Here is a 20,594-nt window from a genome sequence, read left to right as displayed (position 1 = left end):
GCCATTCCACTTCAACTATCGAACTAAAATCAAAATATGCTTAAAAAATCTCAAATTTGGTGTTCCTGGAATATACCTGGAATATGACATCTCTGGTAGCAAGTGCAACAATATCAGCACACGACACAACGCCGGGGCATGCACTTTCAAGCTTGGCTTTTGCTTCATCGATTATCTCAAATCCTCTCACAGTTAGGTTGGGGCCTGCTTCTTTCTCTAATACGTTATTGCCCACGCTATCAATCAGAATTGATCCATCGCAGCCCTTCAACAACATATATATTTATTAATTCCACGCCATTCAATTTATATTTATAAATCCTGAATTTAAAGGAGACTATGATTTCCAGAGAAGTGCACGCTTACCTTTACGAAACAGTCATGAAAATGCATGCGCAGGAGGGCAGTAGGAAGAGATTTGTCGGTAGCAAAGTGACTTGTGATTACTCCGCGCACAATCGATTCTACTTGCGAAGGCAAGAGCTGCAGACTGCGATGGATAAACTACCTGCGTCCCGATCTGAAGCGTGGAAGCTTCACAGAAGAAGAAGACGAGCTCATCATCAAACTCCACTCCTTCGTTGGCAACAAGTATGTCATTTTATCTCTGCCGTTGCTGCAATGGATTTCCTTTTAAAGCTGGATCTGTCATGAAAATCTCACTTTTGAAGTCTCAGTTACTGATCGAAGTGATTTCTAATCAGTCTGTGAAACTGTGCAGGTGGTCTTTAATTGCAGGGAGATTGCCCGGACGGACGGACAACGAGATAAAGAACTACTGGAACACACACATCAAAAGGAAATTGCTGAGCAAGGGACTCGACTCCCAGACCCATCGTCCACTCGGCCAGCCAAACAATACCCCTGTCACTCGGCCTGTTCCCGAGCACGAAATTCTGGCTTATGGTAGAATCCAACTTGCAGGCTGTTTTGCGCCAATGCAGGTCCTAAAAACGCTAGAAGCAACAGAGAATTCACGATTCTGAATGCCATTATAATTAAATGCTTCGGCGTCACTGCAGTGCTGAAGAATATCTCCTCTCTTTCTTACGATGAACACCAACAGTGAGAGCCATCAAGTTTGGAACTGTACTCCAAGTTCCCAAAGCCTAAACTCCAACGAAACGCTTTGAGCTTCCAACCGGCTCTGCGGTCAATGGATTTATCTCACTGAATCTGGCATTATCTCGGCTTTATCTTCGTAGGTCTGTAGCAAGCGCTGTAACAGACTCATTCTTAGCTCATTCTGCAACTAAACAAGCCACTAGCTTTGAAAGTCGACATAACATTTCCAGAGGGTGCACCTGTTCAACATGCAAGCCCATGCAAGCCGTCGTGCCAATCGACTCGTCGCGTTTAGGAGAGGAACATTAGAGCAACATACCAGAAATAGCATGCATGCAAGACACGTATATCATGCATGTTAATCTTGAACGTCACTTGTCCATTTGAAAAAAGGGATTTATTTAGTGTTGTATATAATTTTGTTTTATTTTTTTGAGTGATAAATAAATAGCGAATATATATTAATTAAGATGAACAATTTTCAAATAAATATTATTTTAGTGTAATTAATCTAATTTATTTAAAAATTACAAATTTGAGCTCAATTAATCAAAATTTATTTTAAAAATACAAATTTGAGCTCAATTTTAATGTCTAACTATCGAACTAAAATCAAAATACGCTTAAAAATTCTCAAATTTGGTGTCCTTGAAATATACCAGGAGGAATACGGCGTCTCTAGTAGCAAGTGCAACAATATCAGCACACGACACAACGCCGGGGCATGCACTTTCAAGCTTAGCTTTTGCTTCATCGATTATCTCAAATCCTCTCACAGTTAGGTTGGGGCCTACTTCTTTCTCTGATACGTTATTGCCCACGCTATCAATCAGAATTGATCCATCGCAACCCTTCAACAACATATATATTTATTAATTCCACACCATTCAATTTATATTTATAAATCTTGAATTTAAAGGAGACTATGATTTCCAAAGAAGTGCACGCTTACCTTTACGAAACAGTCATGAAAATGCATGCGCAGGAGGGCAGCAGGGAGAGATTTGTCGGTAGCAAAGTGACTTGTGATTACTCCGCGCACAATCGATTCTACTTGCTTAATTGTTGTTTCAAAGACACCTTCAAATGATTGCATGTTTAGACAAGTGGAAAACATGTAGTCTTAAGCTGGCACAACCACAATTACACACATATATCTTGGAAAGTCGCTAAAATTCATTACATGTTAGCCCCACCCATGTCTTTTCCAACTCGATATATGCTACTTTGGTGGCACCCGTGTCTTTTCCAACTCGGTATATGCTGCTTTGGTGGCAGGGACTTGCTGCCTTAACAGCCTTCCTTGTTTTATTTTAAAACGGAATTTGAAACGATGGTTGCAATTTCGCTCACTAATCGGGAGAAGCCTTGCAAAAGAACACTCTGTGTTTGAGAAAACATATAAATTCACTTTCCTTTATAGTTTTTTCGAAGACATATAAAGTTACTTTCCATTATAAGAATATTTTGTTTTTTCAAAGACATATAAAGTCACTTTCCATTATGGTTTTTTCTTTGTTTTTTCGAAGACATATAAAGTCACTTTCCATTATAGTTTTTTCGAAGACATATAAAGTAAGTCACTTTCCATTATAGTTGATCCATGCGCACAAATCATTACAATTTTGGCTTGGAATCTCCTACAAATAATAAAAATGGAAGATTTTGGCACTGTTTGAATGGCACGTGACAACACGGCCTCGGCCTCGGGACATGGTAGTGTCATGAATTAAATTAAACCCATCTATTTTACCATCTCATCCTTCCTGTCATCTCCCCTCCTGGTTCCATGCTGATTTTTTTGGTGACAGCTGATTTTGTTAAATCTCAATTATTGCATATTGGTGCGGTGCGGTGCAGTGCAGTGCAGTTCTAGGTTGAAAGGGTTCCCACTTTCTACACATTCGTTCCCAGGTGCCCCCATAGCAACAGAGTAAAAATCTCCCAGGTTTAGCAGGACGCATGACGAATTACTCTCCGTGAAGGTTTGAAGGAAATAGGCGGAAATGGGCAAGGAGGCTACTGGATCGGAAGTGTGTATGCCATTATTAGATGACGCAGACAAACATGGAAGTGGAGGTGAGAAGGATTTAGAGGTACCGCCACCATGGAAAGAACAAATCACTGTCCGGGGCATTGTGGTGAGCGTTGTTCTTGGAGGGTTATTTTGCATTATCACGCATAAATTGAATCTGACTGTGGGGGTGATTCCTTCTCTCAATGTGGCTGCTGGATTGCTGGGATTTTTCCTGGTGAAAACATGGACGGGGATTATGTCAAAGCTGGGGATATGGACGACTCCTTTCACCAGGCAGGAAAATACTGTCATTCAAACCTGTGTCGTCGCCTGCTATGGCATCGCTTTTAGCGGTAAACTATTACTCATCCATACAGTCTATTACATTTTATTTTAATGGATGCAATATACCTGCCTAGCAAATGCAGCCGGGGTGGTGGGGTGTGGTCGAGGGGAGGTTGTTGGATAATGACTACTGTTCTATGTTCTTCCAGTCTAAGAATTATATTGAGCTTTATCAAGTCTTTACACAGATTGTGCGCTGAAAGATTCCACATCTTGTTTATGCTTTGCATAGCAAATTATGAGTATTAGAACCATCAGGGGGTTTTGGTTTGATACGGGAATGGTGATATTCGTCTCGCTAAGGTTGAAATCCTCCCAGAGACATGTTCTCCCCCTCCACCCCGGTGCCATTTCAAGCAGTCGGTCCCAGGTGCAATTCCTGTGTGACTTCGGCGGAATAGAAACTTCTCGTACAATAATATCTTCTGTGGATGCTTCTTTCTGCATGCCTTGCATTTTCTGGTCATTTATGTCCACTGGCTTACTCACTTCTCTGGCTTCTCTACCCGAGTCTAGCTAGTCAAATTCTTCGAAATCAAGCCTTACTGGATTGAAGCAAAGAAGAGCGGCACCGGCTCCAGAATCAGCTTACTAGCTTCTTCATACGGCCCTACACAACAACTGATGCCCTTTTTATGCGCTTGTTCATGGCATGTTCCTACGTTATTAATTCGTAGTTTTGTTGTATTTTTCCTTTCTGTCCTAAGACCAGTATATCTTCCACACTTGATTTTTGAGCTTATGTATTTACAACAAGAGGTTGTTCTTCTGATCCCGAAAATGCTTAAATCCGGATCTTAGAAATGAATTTTTTTATCGCTTAATCAATGTTCAATAGAGAAATCAAGTTTGGATCTCACTTCTTTCCCAGCAGTCCTAAGATATTGTTTTAAGTCATTTCCTTCTTCTGGCTTTGCTTTTCGTGAAGTACTCCTTTTCCTGCAAAATAGAGACCTACCACAAACATCAACAGAAGCTCAACTATCCCTGTCACGAAATCACTTAAGCTCAGTTTTGTGGCTCACTCAATGAGCTTAGTAGTTTCAGAATTAATCCAGACAGTGAAATCACCGAGAATTGCCTTGTCGAATGGACAAGTCTCTAAGAATTAGACAGCTAAACTATGACTGCCGATAATAAAACAATAATACAAAATTCTGAACTTCATAAATATCTTAATTCAAGAAAATAACACAGTTGGCTAGTGGAGCGATTCAGCCACAGCCGGGATTGCGCAGAGCCTAGAGGCTCAGTTCTTTAGTTGTTGGGGCATAGGAAGTTGTGGGCAGATTGTGGAGTGTGAAGCTGGTGGGGTGCTGTTGCTGTTGAGGCAGAACAATACCTAATGAGACAAAACCAAGGTAGAAGGGAGTCACTACCTAGACGGATTTCTAGCCAAGAAATTCAGATCAGTGTTGCAGGAGCAAAGGAGATCGGAGAGGTGCGATTCCACTGTTGGCAGAAGGATTTCCAGGAGGGAAATCGAGACTCAGAGGGATTCTAGAAGAGAAATTTTAGGAGGGAAGTAGAGACTCAGAGGGAGTCGAAGAGGGAACTTCTAGGAAGGAAGTAGAGACTCAGAGGAGTCGAAAAGAAGAGTAGAGATGGCCATGAATGGACTGAGGGATCAGAACAGGCTAGACGGGGCGTCCAACTTTGTCATCTGGAAGGCCAGGATCTTGTCTGTTCTAGATAGACATTGCATCAAGGCCTTCGCCTTAAGAACCATGGCTATCCCAGTGGACCTAGCTGATAACAAAAAGTATGAGGATGCGATGGCCAAGGCAAAGTGCATAATCCTTGATGGGGTCAAGGATCATGTAGTTTAGCATATCGCCGAGAAGAATACGGCCAAGGAGATGTGGGACACCTTGACGACATTGTATCAGGGCACTTCCATGCAGAAGAAGATGTTACTAGAGAATTCCCTGCGTTCGTATCAGATGCAGAAGGGGGAGCAAATAGATCACTTCCTTAGCAGGTTGCAGGAGATTTGGGACCAACTGAATTCCATAAGGGCCACGTCGGATCAGGAGTTGATGGTGAGGACTGCCCTGAACGCAATCTCCGAGGAATGGGAGACATTTGTCCAAAGCATTTTGGGCAGAGTGAATCTTCCAGATTGGGAAGAACTGTGGGTAGCTCTTCGCCAAGAAGAGATCAGACCATTGACCAAGGCGGGAAGTAGTGGCAAAGGAGCCCGGGTTAAGAAAGAGGAGGACGAGAATGCGGCTTCGGCATCTGCGGGGCAGCAAGGGAAGAGGAAGAAAAAGGATCTCTCCAAGATAAATTGCTTCAACTTTGGGGAGTTGGGCCATTATGCAACCCAGTGTCCCAGAAAGAAGAATAAGGGAGAGGCTTCTGACTCCAAGGCAGCGCCAGCGAAGGCGGAGAAGGAGGTAGAGGATGATGACGATTGTGCCATGAGTGCTCATGTACCTCTAGAGAAGAGGTGGGGAGACATCGAGCTGTAGTCAGGAGGACTACAAAAGATGTAGGGGCAGGATCCTTGAGGTACCCAAACTCTTGGATCATATTCGGCTATGGGAGCCCCGAAGTGACAGTAGCAGGATGGCAGAGGTCAGTGGAAGCGAATGCGGATGGAGCGACAAAGAGTGCTTGAGTGCAGGGATTTGTAGCAGTGCAGTGGGGGTTGTAGCAATGCGAGAGGCACAGAGTTGTTGCAGCAGCGCAGAGACAATAGAGGGAGCACATGATAGCAGCAGAGAGAGCTTCAGCATCAGGAGGGTTTTTAGCCTGACAAGGATGTAAGTAATTGGGTAGATCAGTTACCTTCGTCTCAGTAACTGAGTTGCAGTGCAATAGTAGCAGTGGTAGTGCTATGGGAAACACGATGCAACATCATGAGAGAGGGTTGCAGTGTAGATGCAGTGTTGGGAGGAAGGACCAACAACAACACGGATGCAGAGGGAGCTGTCGTATAGATGTAGTAGTGGCAATGGTAGAGCCATGGGCAGCAGTACAGGATGCAACAGTGCAGAGGATGTTGGGCAGGAAGGCCAAGCATCAACACAGGTACCGGTGCCGGATGATCAGGGTGATGCTCAGTGGTGGAGCATTACTAGAGCACATTCCTCGCTAAGAGGGAGTGTTGATTTGGGGTAGCATCAGATGTGCTCTAGCCATGAAAATTGGTGGAGAGGCTAAAGCACATGAAATCTCCAAGACCCAGAAATGGTTTGGGGAAATTCTACCTAGTGAGAGAGATATTAAAATAATTAATATTTTTAATGGGTTCCTAAGTCTAAACTTAGGAAAATAAAAATATTAATGGGTATTAATATAAAACTGGGTTACAAGGTTCTAAATGACATGGATCAAGCCAAATATAATCTTATCCATTGATTAGAGATTTAATCTCGGCCATTGAAGACTCAACAGAAAAAGTATAAGAGGAGGCTTGAGGGTCAGTTGGAGATACACCAGATTGATTAGTCAGTTCAATTTTCTAGAGCGGGGTTTGCTAAGAGAAATCGAACTAGTGATCAGAGTTGCAGTGAGGGGCAGTGAGTGCATAGCAGAGAGGCAGAGATATTGCCAGAAAACCAGCACAGAGGCAAAGAAGTAGACGCAGAGCTAGTTGGAGCCACGCAGAGGCCAGAGTGACTGCGCAGAGGACCAGAGGGCCTGCATGAGTGACGCAGAGGTGACAGTAGAGGGCCAGGAAGGTTGCGTAGAGCATCAGAGGGTTGACGCAGAGGGTTTCAGGCTGACACAAAGACCAAGAGGGCTGACGCAGAGCCTTAGAGAGGTGCTGGAGAGAGTTTCGTGGAGCTGACTTTCAAAATATCTGCTTCCGAAGAGAGGTATTACTGCTAGAGTGATTTCTCTGTCGGTTAGCTAGTTTGGCAACTAGTTGTTCTCAAGAAAAGATGCTTAATAATAAAACCCTCAGAACTGCTGCACCGGTTTTCCCAAGTTGGGTTTTTCCGGGGATGATTGTCCAAAAATAGCGATGCCCCTTGTGTGTTTGTCTATTTCTTTTAGTTGATGATCTGTAGATGGTTGAAACCACATTGTGTTTATTTCAGTATTTATATGGTTAAATAACTTGTTTAGTAATTAAACAAGTAGGAAAAATAAACCAGATAGTGCAGGAAAATTTCTAACGGGTTAGACTTAGAAATTTCAACATTCTCCTCCATCATTCTATTGTCGGAAGCAAGTTATTCTCAACCTCAAGATTCAACAAACATGATAGGTGCAAAGTCATATATATTGTTGGTTCCATTTTTTATTATGATGGTGGTGTTTGGATTTAGAGGACATTGGAATATCCTTGATAATGAGGAAGACATAGAAATAGATAGCACATACCATGGTTATCGTGGAGAATTTTTTTAACTCCGCTTGGTGTGCCCTTAGGGGCAAGTCTTGAGTTGAGGTTGTCACTTAATTCTCAACTCCTTTGTCCAGGGTTACTCCTTGCAAAGCCAAGGGGTAGACCCTAAAAGATACCTAAGGCTCAACTATCTAAGTAAATAAGTAAGGATTGCTTCAAAATAAATAATGCTTGCAAACTAAGAGCATATGAAGCATCAATGATCAACCTTGCTTTGTAGTATAGTGAAATTATCTTGGCAAATTTTAGCTTAAGTGAGTCCTAGGATCTAAAACAAGTTTTAAAGCAACTCCCTTCCTTAGACCTCACCCTTGCTCGGGCCCAAATCTTAGAGTAAGGAGACAATAGGGGATGGAGGGTCCCTAATAACTACTTCAACCAACTTAAGTTGGCGGGAAATTATTAGTGCACAAATTGACAAGTTTTCTAATGAAATGTTACTTGCACAATGAAAATGTTTAAAAGAGAAGGGGAAAAACAACTCAATCAGAGATGAGCTAAATCAAATAAATTTAGAAGACATGCACGTGTTGCTAGTACAAGCAAATCCTATGATTGCAAGAGAGAGGTAACTGCATAAGAGATGTGTGCCAAGATGGAATTAGCAAGTTGAACTAATCAATGAAATTATTCCATATTAAAAACTAAATTGCATGTTAAATGAAATGGGCAAGTTAAAGAGTTGAGAAATGAAATTGTGTGTCTAGGAAGATTGCATATTAAGTAAAAGAAATGGATGCATGAAAAACTAATTAAAGAGAAGTTAGATGACTTAACTTATGGATCTATTCTACTCAAGTTTAAACAAATCAAAGCGAAATGAAACCATTCAAGCAATCACATGAATCTTCTCCAAATGGGGAAAAGGGATGCCAAGGGGAAAAATCGGCAAGCTTCCATAAGAAAATTGTTCTTTTATTATATTAGATCCCTCTACTTGTAGTGAGGGATGGAGATAGGTTAAGGAAATAACTTACAAATTATTGATATATGTAACTAGGTTCGGTCTTCATAATGATATATGTAATCATGATTTTATGTTCTTAATATAATGAGAAAAATAAATTTGTTATTGTTTTCTTGAGGCATGGGTTTTGTTGTCGCACAAAGTGTCTAGGCAGCGCGACAACACTCATAGTAAGGGTTGTCACTCTTAATCCTTAGTCACTCCGTTTAGACTCTCTCCTAGACAAGTCAAGGGGGGTAGTCCCTAAGGTAAATGGATGAGGATAGCCTGTGAAACACAGGCTCTAGGAGATTTTAATGATGGACAACTTGATGAATCTAAAGCAAGTCTCGGTCAAATGAGATAGATAGATTAAAATAAGACACGATCATAAGATAAAAATGACTACAGACCAATGCCTTTAATTTGAATTAACCATAGACTAAATAATAACAAGTTATCCAGAACAATTTACAAATGTGACGAATAAGGACAATCATGAATGATTAAATGTAAACTGCTCAAAAATTTAACATGCAGGATAATCTAGCAAAATATCTTTCTCCAACAGTCAATATGATTTAAAATGTTTATCACACTTGAAAATAGAGAAATATCAAAAATGCATTTAATCACCAAATAACACTAAGGAACTTCAAATTTTAATTTTAATTATTCCTTAGGGAATAACTTCAATGTGATAAGTAAATAAGTCGAGTTGAATCAAAGGGTTAAATTTTAAGATTTTAATGGGCCATAGGCCACATTAAAATATTTAATGTAAAAGCACAAATCCCTTTAATTTAATTCCTTCATTACCAAATAATTTTTTAAGATTTTTTAAATGTTTTAGATTTTTAGGATTTTTAATGATTTTTTAAATGAAAATCATAATAAAATCAAAGCCATAAATCAAAATTAAAAAAAAATAGGAAAATCAAAATCAAATAAAAATAAAAAAAATAGGAAAATCAAAATTAAATAAAAAAGTTAAAAACAAATCAAAACAACAAATCGAAAATAAAACAAAATGAAAAAATAAAATCGAATTAAAAAATAAATAAAATGGGCCTAACCTAAGTCGAAAATCAAATGAAATTTATACAACTAAGTTACTAACCCTAATCATATACGATGCAAATGAAATACAAAATAAAACGAAAAGTCATATGTAAGTGTTTGCTATTTGTGCAGGTTAGACGAAAAGAGTTGGACGAAGGCGGAAAGGGTGCGAGTTGCAGCAATGAGGGACAAAACGAGAGCTCGAGAGGATGGCAGACGATGAAGGAGACGGCTGCAGGGAGAAGGGCTATAGCTGTGGGAGCCGCGAAGGGATAAGGCTGCAGAGAGATGGGCAACGTATGGAGCAACGATGACACAACGAGGGATGACTGTGGAAAGGAGGAGCTGGGCCAGGGAAAAGGAGGGACAGAGCAGCGTGGAGGGAAAAGGGACTACAGGTGCGGAGGAGAAAGAAAGACGACAACAAGGGTTGATGCCAGCACGTAGGATTTCGTGGCTGCAGATGGACTGAGGGTTTTGATGTAGTGGGACTGAAGTAAAGAGCACAGGCAGGCAGGGGTAAAGAGACCCAAATTTTTTCCAGATTAAAACATTTTAAAACCCAAACGCAGACAATAAAAATTTCAAAATTTTCCAGAAAACCCCAAGATGAAGACAGTAAAAACAAATTCGAATTTTTCTGTTTAGAAAACCCCAAAGAACAAAGAAATTGTAGCCCAAAATTTAAGATAAACCTAGAAACCAAAATTCACACCAATGTATTTTTATGCTTCAGATTTATCAATGAAAACCTCCGTTAAATGTTTCTAGATTTAAAAAAATTAAAAACCCCTGGACTGCAAAAGACTTTTGAATAAAATCCCTGCAAAATGATGTTGATGAACCCCAGAGATCTAGATCTTACCCTCCAGGGCCTAGATCTGGACTCTACACAGTTTTCTTCTTCAGATCTGTAGCTGCACGACAACAAGAAAACACCCAAACAATATATACAATGATAAAAACTAAAACCTAGAAAACCCAAGTCAGAAAACCGAAAATAATTACAGATCTATGCACATGAATGACAGATCTATCAGATCTAGGGAGTGTGAGTCCAACTCCGCTCCCAGATTTGATAATCGAAAGGCTCTTAACAGCCAGATTCATCAATTTCGCACGTAATTTTTTTTAAACATTTTAAAGTTTAAAGGAGGTGCTGAGCTCAAAACCCTTCATTCATCGCCAGAAAAAAAATTATCCCTATTGATAGATGTTGTTCCTTGTAGAAAGCAGCAGAGAAGGGTTGACGCAGAGGGCCTGCGTCATCAGTTCGAGCAAGAGATAGGCCAGCGCAGAGGCTGAGGAGGGCAAAAGAGGCTCATGAAGAGCCAAGCAGAGACTAGGAGGGTTGATGCAGTTGGCTAGTGGAGCAATTGAGCCAATGCCGGGATTGCGTAGAGCCTAGAGGCTTAGTCCTTCAGTTGTTGGGGCATAAGAAGCTGTGGGCAGATTGTGGGGAGTGACGCTGGTGGGGTGTTGTTGCTGTCGAGACAGAACAGTACCTAATGGGGCAAAACTAAGGTAGAGGGAGTCATTACCTAGGTGGATTTCTAGCCAAGAAATCCGGATCAGTGCTGCAGGTGCATGGGAGATCGGAGAGGTGTGACTCGATAGTTGGCAGGTGGGTTTCCAGGAAGGAAATCGAGACTTAGAGGGAGTCTAACAGAGAACTTCCAGGAGGGAAGTAGCGACTCAGAAGGAGTAGAAGAAAGAACTTCCAGGAGGGAAGTAGAGACTCAGAGGATTCGAAGGAAAGAGCAGAGAGATGGCCATGAACAGAATGAGGGATCAAGACAGGCTTGATGGGGCGTCCAACTTTGTCATCTGGAAGGCCAGGATCCTTTCCGTTTTAGATTGACATCGCATTAAGGCCTTCGCCTTGAGAACCGTGGCTATCCCAGTTGACCCAGTTGAAAATGAAAGGTATGAGAATTTGATGGCCAAGGCGAAATGCATAATCCTTGATGGGGTCAAAGATCATGTGGTCCAACATATTGTCGAGAAGGAGATGAAACAGGAAATGTGAGACATTTTAAGGAAATTGCATTAGCACACTTCCATGCAGAGGAAGATGCTATTGGAGAATCAGTTGTGGTAATAACAGATTTAGAAGGGGGAGCAGTCAAATCACTTCCTCTGCAGGTTGAAGGAGATCCGGGACCAACTAACTTCCATAGAGGCCAAGCCGGATCAGGAATTGATGGTGAGGACCACTCTAAACGCAGTCTCAGAGGAGTGGGAGACATTCGTCCAGAGTATTCCGAGCAGAGCGAATCTTCTAGATTGGGAAGAATTGTGGGCGGCTCTTCACCAAGAAGAGATCAGGCGGTTGACCAAGATGGGAAGTAGCAGTAAAGGAGCCTGGGTCAAGACAGAGGAGGAAGAGGATGTAGCTCTGGCATCTAAAAGGAAGCAGGAGAAGAGGAAGAAAAAGGACCTCTCCAAGATAAAGTGCTTCAATTGTGGGGAACTGGGGCATTATGCGAACCAATGTCTGAGGAAGAAGAATAAGGGAGAGGTGTCTGACTCCAAGGCAGTGCCGACGAAGGCGGAAAAGGAGGTAGAGGAGGATGACGATTGTGCCATGAGTGCTCATGTACCTCTAGAGAAGAGGTGGGGAGACATCGAGCTGTAGTCAAGAAGACTACAGGCGATGAGGGGAGGATGACGATTGTGCCATGAGTGCTCATGTACCTCTAGAGAAGAGGTGGGGAGACATCGAGTTGTAGTCAAGAAGACTACAGGCGATGAGGGGCAGGATCCTTGAGGTACCCAAACTCTTGGATCATACCTGGCTACGGGAGCCCCGAAGTGAGATTAGCAGGATGTCGGTAGAAACGGATGCGGATGAAGCGGCAGAGAGTGCTAGAAGTACAGAAGTCCCATGCAACGCAGAGGGGGTTGCAGCAGTGCGAGAGGCACAAAGGAGGTTGCAGCAGTGCATGATGGCACAGAGAGGTTTGTAGCGGTGCGAGAGGCACAAAGTTGTTGCAGCGGCGCAGAGGCAGTAGAGAGAGCATGAGATAGCGACAGAGAGAGCTTCAGCATCGGGAGTGTTTCTAGTCTGATAGGGATGTCAGTACTTGGGTGGAGCAGTTACTTACTTCTCAGTAATTGAGTTGCAGTGCAGTAGCATGATGCAGCGTGATGAGAACGGGTTGCAGTGTAGATGCAATGTTGGGAGAAAGGACCAGCAACAACATGGATGCGGAGGGAGTTGCCGTATGGATGTAGCAGTGGTAGTGGCAGAGCCATGGGCAGCAGTACAGGATGCAACGGTGCAAAGGATGCTGGGCGGGGAGGCCTAGCATCAACACAAGTACCAGTTTTGTATAATCAGGGTAATGCTCAGTGTCGAGTATTACTAGAGCATCGGGAGTGTTTCTAGCCTGACAGGGATGTCAGTACTTGGGTGGATCAGTTACGTACTTTTGAGTAACTGAGTTGCAGTGCAGTAGCACGATGCAGCATGATGAGAAGGGGTTGCAGTGTAGATGCAATGTTGGGAGAAAGGACCAACAACAACACGGATGCAGAGGGAGTTGTCGTACGGATGGAGCAGTGGCAGTGGCAGAGTCATGGGCAACAGTACAGGGTGCAACGGTGCAAAGGATGCTGGGCGGGGAGGCCTAGCATCAGCACAAGTACCAGTGCTGTATAATCAGGGTAATGCTCAGTGTGGAGTATTACTAGAGCACTGTCCTCGCTAGGAGGGAGTGTTGATTTGGGGTAGCATCGGATGTGCTCTAGCCATGAAAATTGGTGGAGAGGCTAAAGCACATGAGATCTCCAAGACCCAGAAATGGTTTGGGGAAATTCTACTCGGTTAAGGAGATATTAAAATAATTAATATTTTTAATGGAGTTCCTAAGTTTAAACTTAGGAAAAATAAAATATTAATGGATATTAATATAAAACTGGGTTAGAAGGTTCCAAAAGACATGGATCAAGCCAAATCTAATCTTAGCCGTTGATTAGAGATGTAATCTCGGCCGTTGAAGGATCAACAGGAAAAATATAAAAGGAGGTTTAAGGGTCAGTTAGAGAACACACCAGAGTGATCAGTCAGTTCGATTTTCTAGAGCGGGGCTTGCTAAGAGAAATCGAATTAGTGATCAGTTGCATCGAGGGGCAGTGAGTACGAGGCAGAGAGGTAGAGAGGCAATATCGAAAGACCAACATAGAGGTAGAGAGGCAGACGCAGAGCCAGAGGGAGCCACGCAGAGGCTAGCAGGGACTGCGCAAAGGCCAGAAGGGCCTGCGTCATCCATGCAAAGGTTGCAAGAGTGACGCAGAGGATCAAAGAGGCTGTGCAGAGCCTCAGAAGGCTAATGTAGAGGGTTTCAGGCTGATGCAGAGGCTAGGAGGGCTGACGTTTAGCTTTAGATTGTGCTGGAGAGAGTTTTGTGGGGTAGACATTCTGAATATCTGCTTTCGAATAGAGAGGTACTATTGTTGGGTTATTTTTCTTTGTCGGGTGAGCCAGTTTGGCACCCAGTTGTACTCAAGCAAAAACTGCATAATAATAAAACCCTCATAATTGCTACACCGGTTTTCCCAAGTTGGGTTTTTCCAGGGACGATTGTCCAAAAATAACGGTGTCCCTTGTGTGTTTGTCTATTTCTTTTAGCTGTTGATCTGTAGATGGTTTAGACTATATTGTGTTTATTTCAGTGTTCATATGGTTAAATAACTTGTTAGTAATTGAACAAGTAGGCGAAATAAACCAGAGAATACAGATAAAATTTCTAACGGGTAATACTTAGAAATTTCATCAGAAGATACACTACAGATATTTTGAAGAGGTTCAGGATGGAGGATTGTAGACCAATGTCTACGCCCATGATCACCAACTGGAAGAAGATAGATGCATCAGATGACAAGGATGTCGACCCCACCTTGTATAAACAACTTATTGGGTCTCTCATGTATTTGGTCAACACTAGGCCAGATATCTGCTTTGCAGTCAAGACTCAATACCCTTAGTCAGTTCATGGTAGAGTCGAAGAGCGTACATTAGGCAGCGGTGAGGCATGTTCGCGGCACAGTCGAGTATGGATTGAGAATCGAGATATACTTGAGGGATGATATCAGAATTTGTGGGTACATAGATGCAGATTGGGTAGACAGTTTAGTGGACAGGAAAAGTACCTCCGAGTACCTGCTTCAGTGTTGGATTAAAGATTGTTTCTTGGTGTAGCAGGAAGCAGAAGTCAGTATCACTGAGTTGTGTAGAAGCAGAGTATATGGCAACCAACACAACTACGTGCGAAGCTATATGGTTTCGGAAGCTGCTAGTAAGCTTGTTCAGGCAGAGGATGGAGGCGACCAATCTCTATTGTGATAATCAGAGTTGCATAAATCTCTCTGAAAATCTAGTGTTTCATGACAGGTCGAAGCACATCGATATTCGATGTCACTTCATTAGAGATTGTGTACAAGGTGGAGTAGTCCAGCTACTGTATATTCCCATAGAAGAGCAGGTTGCAAATATACTCACGAATTCTCTAGGGAGAGTTAAGTTTGTCTATTTTAGAAAATAGATGGGTATGTTGGAGAACCCATTTCATTAGCAAGGACAAGCTATTTTGGATGCTTTTCAGTTGTAGATGTTGTAGTTGCAGCAACAACAGATGAAGAGGGAGTTGTAGTGCAGATGCAGTGTTGGCAACAGTTCAACAAGGCTAGCAGTAGCACAGATTCATGGTATATCAGAGTTGCACAGTGGTTGGTGGGAAATTTGGCCAGACATCAATAGCGTGACAGGAGATGATGCAGAGACAGGGTGTGCAGTAGAACTAGAACACATTCCTTGCTAAGAGGAAGTGTTAGTTTTTGTAGCATCGGATGTGTTCTAGCCATGGAATTTGGTGGAGATGCTAGAATACATGAGATCTCCAAAACCCAGAAATCGTTTCTGGAAACTCTGCCTAGAAGTGTTTCAATTAGATTATTAACTGATTTTTAAATATTTCCTAAGTGTAAACTTAGGGAATATTGTTAATTAATCAGTATTAATGAGATAAGGCGTGAATCATCTAGAAACTCACATGGATCGATCCAGAGATGATCCTAACATTTGATTAAGTTTTAATCTTGGCAGTTGGTTCTCCAATAGTGGATTGTAAGAGGAAGTCGATGTGGTGATGGAGAGAAAATCCAGTGAAGATACTCAGTTGCCCATGCAGTTCGATTTTCTCAGTAGCAACAACTCAGCAGAGAAGATAGAGCCAGAGGGTGAGTAGTAGGTGGAAGAGGAGGGCAACAACATTCCAGGAAGAAGATTTCTAGTTTCCGGGAGATGCAAAAGGAAGGAAGGCCGAAATTTCCGAAGGGACAGTGTAAGCTCTGCGCAGAGGGTGATGTAGGGAGTTCAACGCAGAGGGTGACGCAGGGAGCTCAGCGCAGAGGCTAGGAAGGCAGTTTCATAGGCACAGAATAACTGTGGGGTGAGAGAATTCTCACGATATCAGATTAGATTGCCAGTTGGGCAACTAAATTATTGTACTCAAAATTGCTGCTGAAGATTAATAATAAAATCCTCATCTGTGTGAAAATTCCTGAACCCGGAATCCCTCATGTAGCAACCTGATGTTACTTCTCCTACTTGTTAAGCCATGCAAGTTATGTACTGCGTTCTATGATAAATATCGAAGTAAATACAACTATAGCCTTCACTATTTAAAATAATATGCGGACACAAGAAACTGAACAAGAAAGAAATACCCAACACATCTACACAATTATTTTTGGACAAATGTCCCCGGAAAAACCCAGTGTGGGAAAACCAGTGTAGCAGTCGAGGGTTTTATTATTATGTAGTAGTAATTCTGAATACAATTTGTTGGATGCCCAACTAGCTATCCTATACAGAAAGAAACTGGACAAAACAAGTAGTGAGATGGTCTCACCTTGTCACTGGTAGAATCTGACTCTGATGTCGCTGGAATAGAGGCTTTGCGTCCCTTTTGCGTCAGCTTCTGTGTGCTACTGCATCAACCCTACGCAGTCTTTGCATCATCTCTACTAGGGATTGCGCTCCTCCTCCTTCGGACCCTCTGCTGCCCATAAACTTCGATTTCCAACTTCCCGGTCTCACACCTTGGCTCCCGGGTTCTGAAACTTGATTTCCTCAGCAGGAATTCGATCTCCCTCTAGGCTCTACACTGCCCCTGTGTCAGCCTCTCTTTGGACGTCGTTCTATCTTCTTTGCTTTGTACTCTTCAGCCTAGGAAAACTCCTCACCGGCTACTATCCCTTCCCCTCACTACAAAATATCACTTCAAAATTCTCTCCGGCTGCTGCACTGCTTCAAAAAATCGATCTTTTGATCTTCACTTGATGTGTTCTCTAAGTGCCCCTCAGGCCTCTTCTTATATCTTTCTGTTGGACAATCAACGGCCTAGATTAACTTCTAATCAATGGCTTAGATAATTTTGGCTTGATCCTCGTCTTCTTCTAGAAGTTTCACCCACAGTTAGATTAATACCCTTCAATTATTTTAATTCCTTAAGTTTAGACATAGGCCTCAATTAAAAATAATTAATTATTTTAATAAAACTGTCTCCGGGTGGAATTTTCCAAAACGATTTCTGGGAATTGGAGAATGCATGTGTCCAAGCCTCCCTGCAAATTTTGAGACTTAGAGCACATCCGATGCTACCAAAAATCAACAATCTGCTGCAACGGTTTTCCCAAGTCGGGTTTTTTCTAGGGACAATTGTCCAAAAATAACTGTCAAAATTATTGTGTGCTAGAATTTCTCAGTTTCTAGTATTTTATTTTCCGCAGTCCTTTTATGGTGAAAATTGCAGTTGTGATTTTATTTGTTGTTTGCCGTAGCAAATAAACTGCATAATTAAATTTTCAGTTAGAAGAATAATTTCTAGTAGCTGCAATAGATAACATTTCACATGAAGGAGTATGCAAGGGATGTGCTTTGGGTAAGAATACTAGGAAACCTCTTACAAGCAGTGACACAAGATCTAAGGAGATACTAAACCTCATTCATTCTGATGTGTGTGGGCCAATAACTAATAAATTTCTTAAGGCCATCTTTACTATGTGACCTTCATTGATGATCACTCTAGAAAGACATGGCTTTATCTTTTCAAGACAAAGGACGAAATATTTGAAAAGTTCAAGGAATTTAGATCCGAAGTGGAGACCTTAACTGAAAGAAAGATAAAGAATTTGAGATCTGACAATGGAGGGGAATACACTTCAAAAGAATTAATTGCATATTGTAAAGAAGCAGATTAAGAGGGAGCTCATTGTTTCCTACAACCCTGAACAAAATTGAGTTGTCGAAAGGAAAAATGGAACCATTGAAGAATGCATATGAACTATGATATTTGATCAAAATTTCTATGGGGAGAAGCAACAATGACAACAATGTATATACCATATAGAAGTCATAGAATCCTTGATAATATGACACTGGAAGAAGCATCCATAGGGAAGAAGTCATGTGTAGACCATCTCTAAATCTTTGGGTGTCCCAGATACAATCATGTTCCAAAAGACAAGCCAAAGAAATTGGATTCTATAAGCATAAAAGGGATCTTCGTTGGTTATAGCCTTTCATCAAAGGCTTATATAGTCTACATCAAGGAAGGAAGACAAAATTAAAGTTGGCAGGGATGTTATATTTGATGAAAATCATGCCTACAAAAGATCCAAGGATATACCAATCGAATCCGATGAAGATGTATCGCTATTTGAAGAAGAAGAGCATCATGATAATACAACTAGAAACCAAGAAGAAGACGAGGGACCAAGTGAGCCTATTCAACCTATAATCATTCCCGAATCAAAGAAGAGGCCAAATTGGTGAAAAGCTATACTTGAAGATGTCGAAGGACATGGAGCAACTAAAGGAATTTTGAGAGAAAGGAAAAGACTGAAGAGAAATTTAGGGTATGTAACATACATGACAAAATTAAAAGAAGCAAAACCAACTACCTTTGAAGAAGCTGCTCATCAAGAAGAATGGAAGAAGGCGATGCAAGAAGAATATCAATCCATCATGAAAAATGGGGTTTGGGAAAAAGTTCCTAAGCCAAGTGACAAATCAATTCTCACTTCCAAATGGATTTACAAAATCAAACATGCCGTTGATGGAAGCATAGACAAATACAAATCTAGATTCGTCGCAAGGGTTTCTCACAAAAGGAAGGAATATACTATGAAGAAACCCTTGCTCCTACTGCTCGGTATACTACTATAAGATCTTTGGTTTCTCTAGCTGCTACTATGGGTTAGAATATCCATCAAATGGATGTCAAAACAACATTTCTAAATGGAACCATTGATGCAGAAGTATACATTGAACAATCAAAAGGCTTTGAAATAAATAACAGAGATACACATGTTTGTAGACTCAAGAAAGTCCTATATGGCTTAAAGCAAGCTCCTAGGACATGGTATGCAAAGATGGATGCATATCTCTTAAGAGTTGGGTTCATCAAAAGTTTTGCCGATGCAAACATCTACATCAAGGTGGTGAAGGATGAACTAGTCATTATACTACTATATGTGGATGATTTGTTTATTACATGGGTGGAGTGCAAAATACTAGATTGCAAGAAAAATGTTGGCAGCAAAATTCAAAATGAAAGATCTGGGACTTGTTGACCTCTACGTGTCAACAACCCATAGCAGTACACCCCCTTTTTTCGCAAAACGGATAGTGCCCGATCGACATGTTCGTGCCATCCAACTATCATCTTCAACTTGATCGTCATCTTATAATGTCAACCTAATCTGCATGTGTAAATGTAAATAATCTCAGCAGATCCGTGTCGTGTATGTAATTACCTAGGTAAACCTACTTTTCTATTGACGATCTATATTCCGGGAGGTTTTTTGTCTCACCGATCCATTCTCGGATGGTCGGCAAAGTTTTCCTTCAACCTTACCTCAAAGCCGGAATGGATTTTGTCACTGGGATCTTAGGGGAGTCCTAATGTTCCAGATCGAGTCTATGTAAAAGTGATTTGGGAATAATCCTAACTATTTGGTTATTACAAATTGTTTGATCTGCTGGATTATATTTTGTGTCGCAAAACTGGGTAGGCTGTGAGGGTCTTTTGCAAATGGGTTTTCCCCTTTGAGATGTAAAAAATGTAAAAATCATGATGTAAAGTGTCTTGAGGGTTAGAAAAATAATTTGTCCCCTCATAGGTTAATTAAGTTTTCTGGCCAAAATTAATTAAAATCCTAAGCCATAAATTCGATTAATTTTAGGTCCTAGGTAAATTTAAATTCTCCAAAGACCAAATTCATTGGTCCTTAAAAAATTAAAGTTTAAGAGGTCCAGGGACTAAGGTAAATTAATTATTTTGCTAAATTTTAAGCCTTTGGTCCCTGGGGTTAAGTCAAAGTCAACATTTTGAGGAAATTAATTCAAAAATTTAATTTTTGAATTAATTAAAATGCATTTAATTGAAAATTTCGACGGATGAGATTAAAAGAAATTTTAATCTTCATCAACGGTCGAGATTGCTTTGACATGGATTACTCGAACTAGCCGTTGGAGGATTTATCTTTAAATAGGAGGTCATTTTGTCAGTCAGATCATCTAATCTCTGGATCTTGTACTAAGCTCTCAAGCTCTCTTGTATACTTTTTTGAATTAATGCAAAAGTATTTGGGGTTTCAACGTGCTGTAGTGTTCCTCTTCATGAATTTATGGTAACGTTTTTAATTTCTGCTTAATATTATGTGAAAACTATCAATCAATAACTCTCTTAGAATAATCTAAGTACATGTATCTTATTCAGTTTGTTCGA

The 20,594-nt window shown here is 41.2% G+C and overlaps 1 protein-coding gene across 1 annotated transcript in view; it reads left to right on the top strand.

Moving 5' to 3' along the window:
- Positions 1-2,748: 2,748 nt before the first annotated feature.
- The window catches only part of LOC149142079 (putative metal-nicotianamine transporter YSL6), a 446,819-nt gene continuing 428,973 nt past the window's right edge, over positions 2,749-20,594 (top strand). The window contains exon 1 of the mRNA XM_089453171.1: positions 2,749-3,435. Within this exon, the coding sequence (XP_089309297.1) occupies positions 3,072-3,435 (364 nt within the window). The 5' untranslated portion in view covers positions 2,749-3,071. The remainder of the gene's footprint in view (positions 3,436-20,594) is intronic.

Source organism: Pinus tabuliformis, chromosome X (genome assembly GCF_031772625.1).
Source record: "Pinus tabuliformis cultivar Carrire ecotype Pingquan chromosome X, CPIR1, whole genome shotgun sequence".
NCBI classification, from domain to species: domain Eukaryota; kingdom Viridiplantae; phylum Streptophyta; class Pinopsida; order Pinales; family Pinaceae; genus Pinus; species Pinus tabuliformis.
This window is presented reverse-complemented; position numbering and strand designations above follow the sequence as displayed.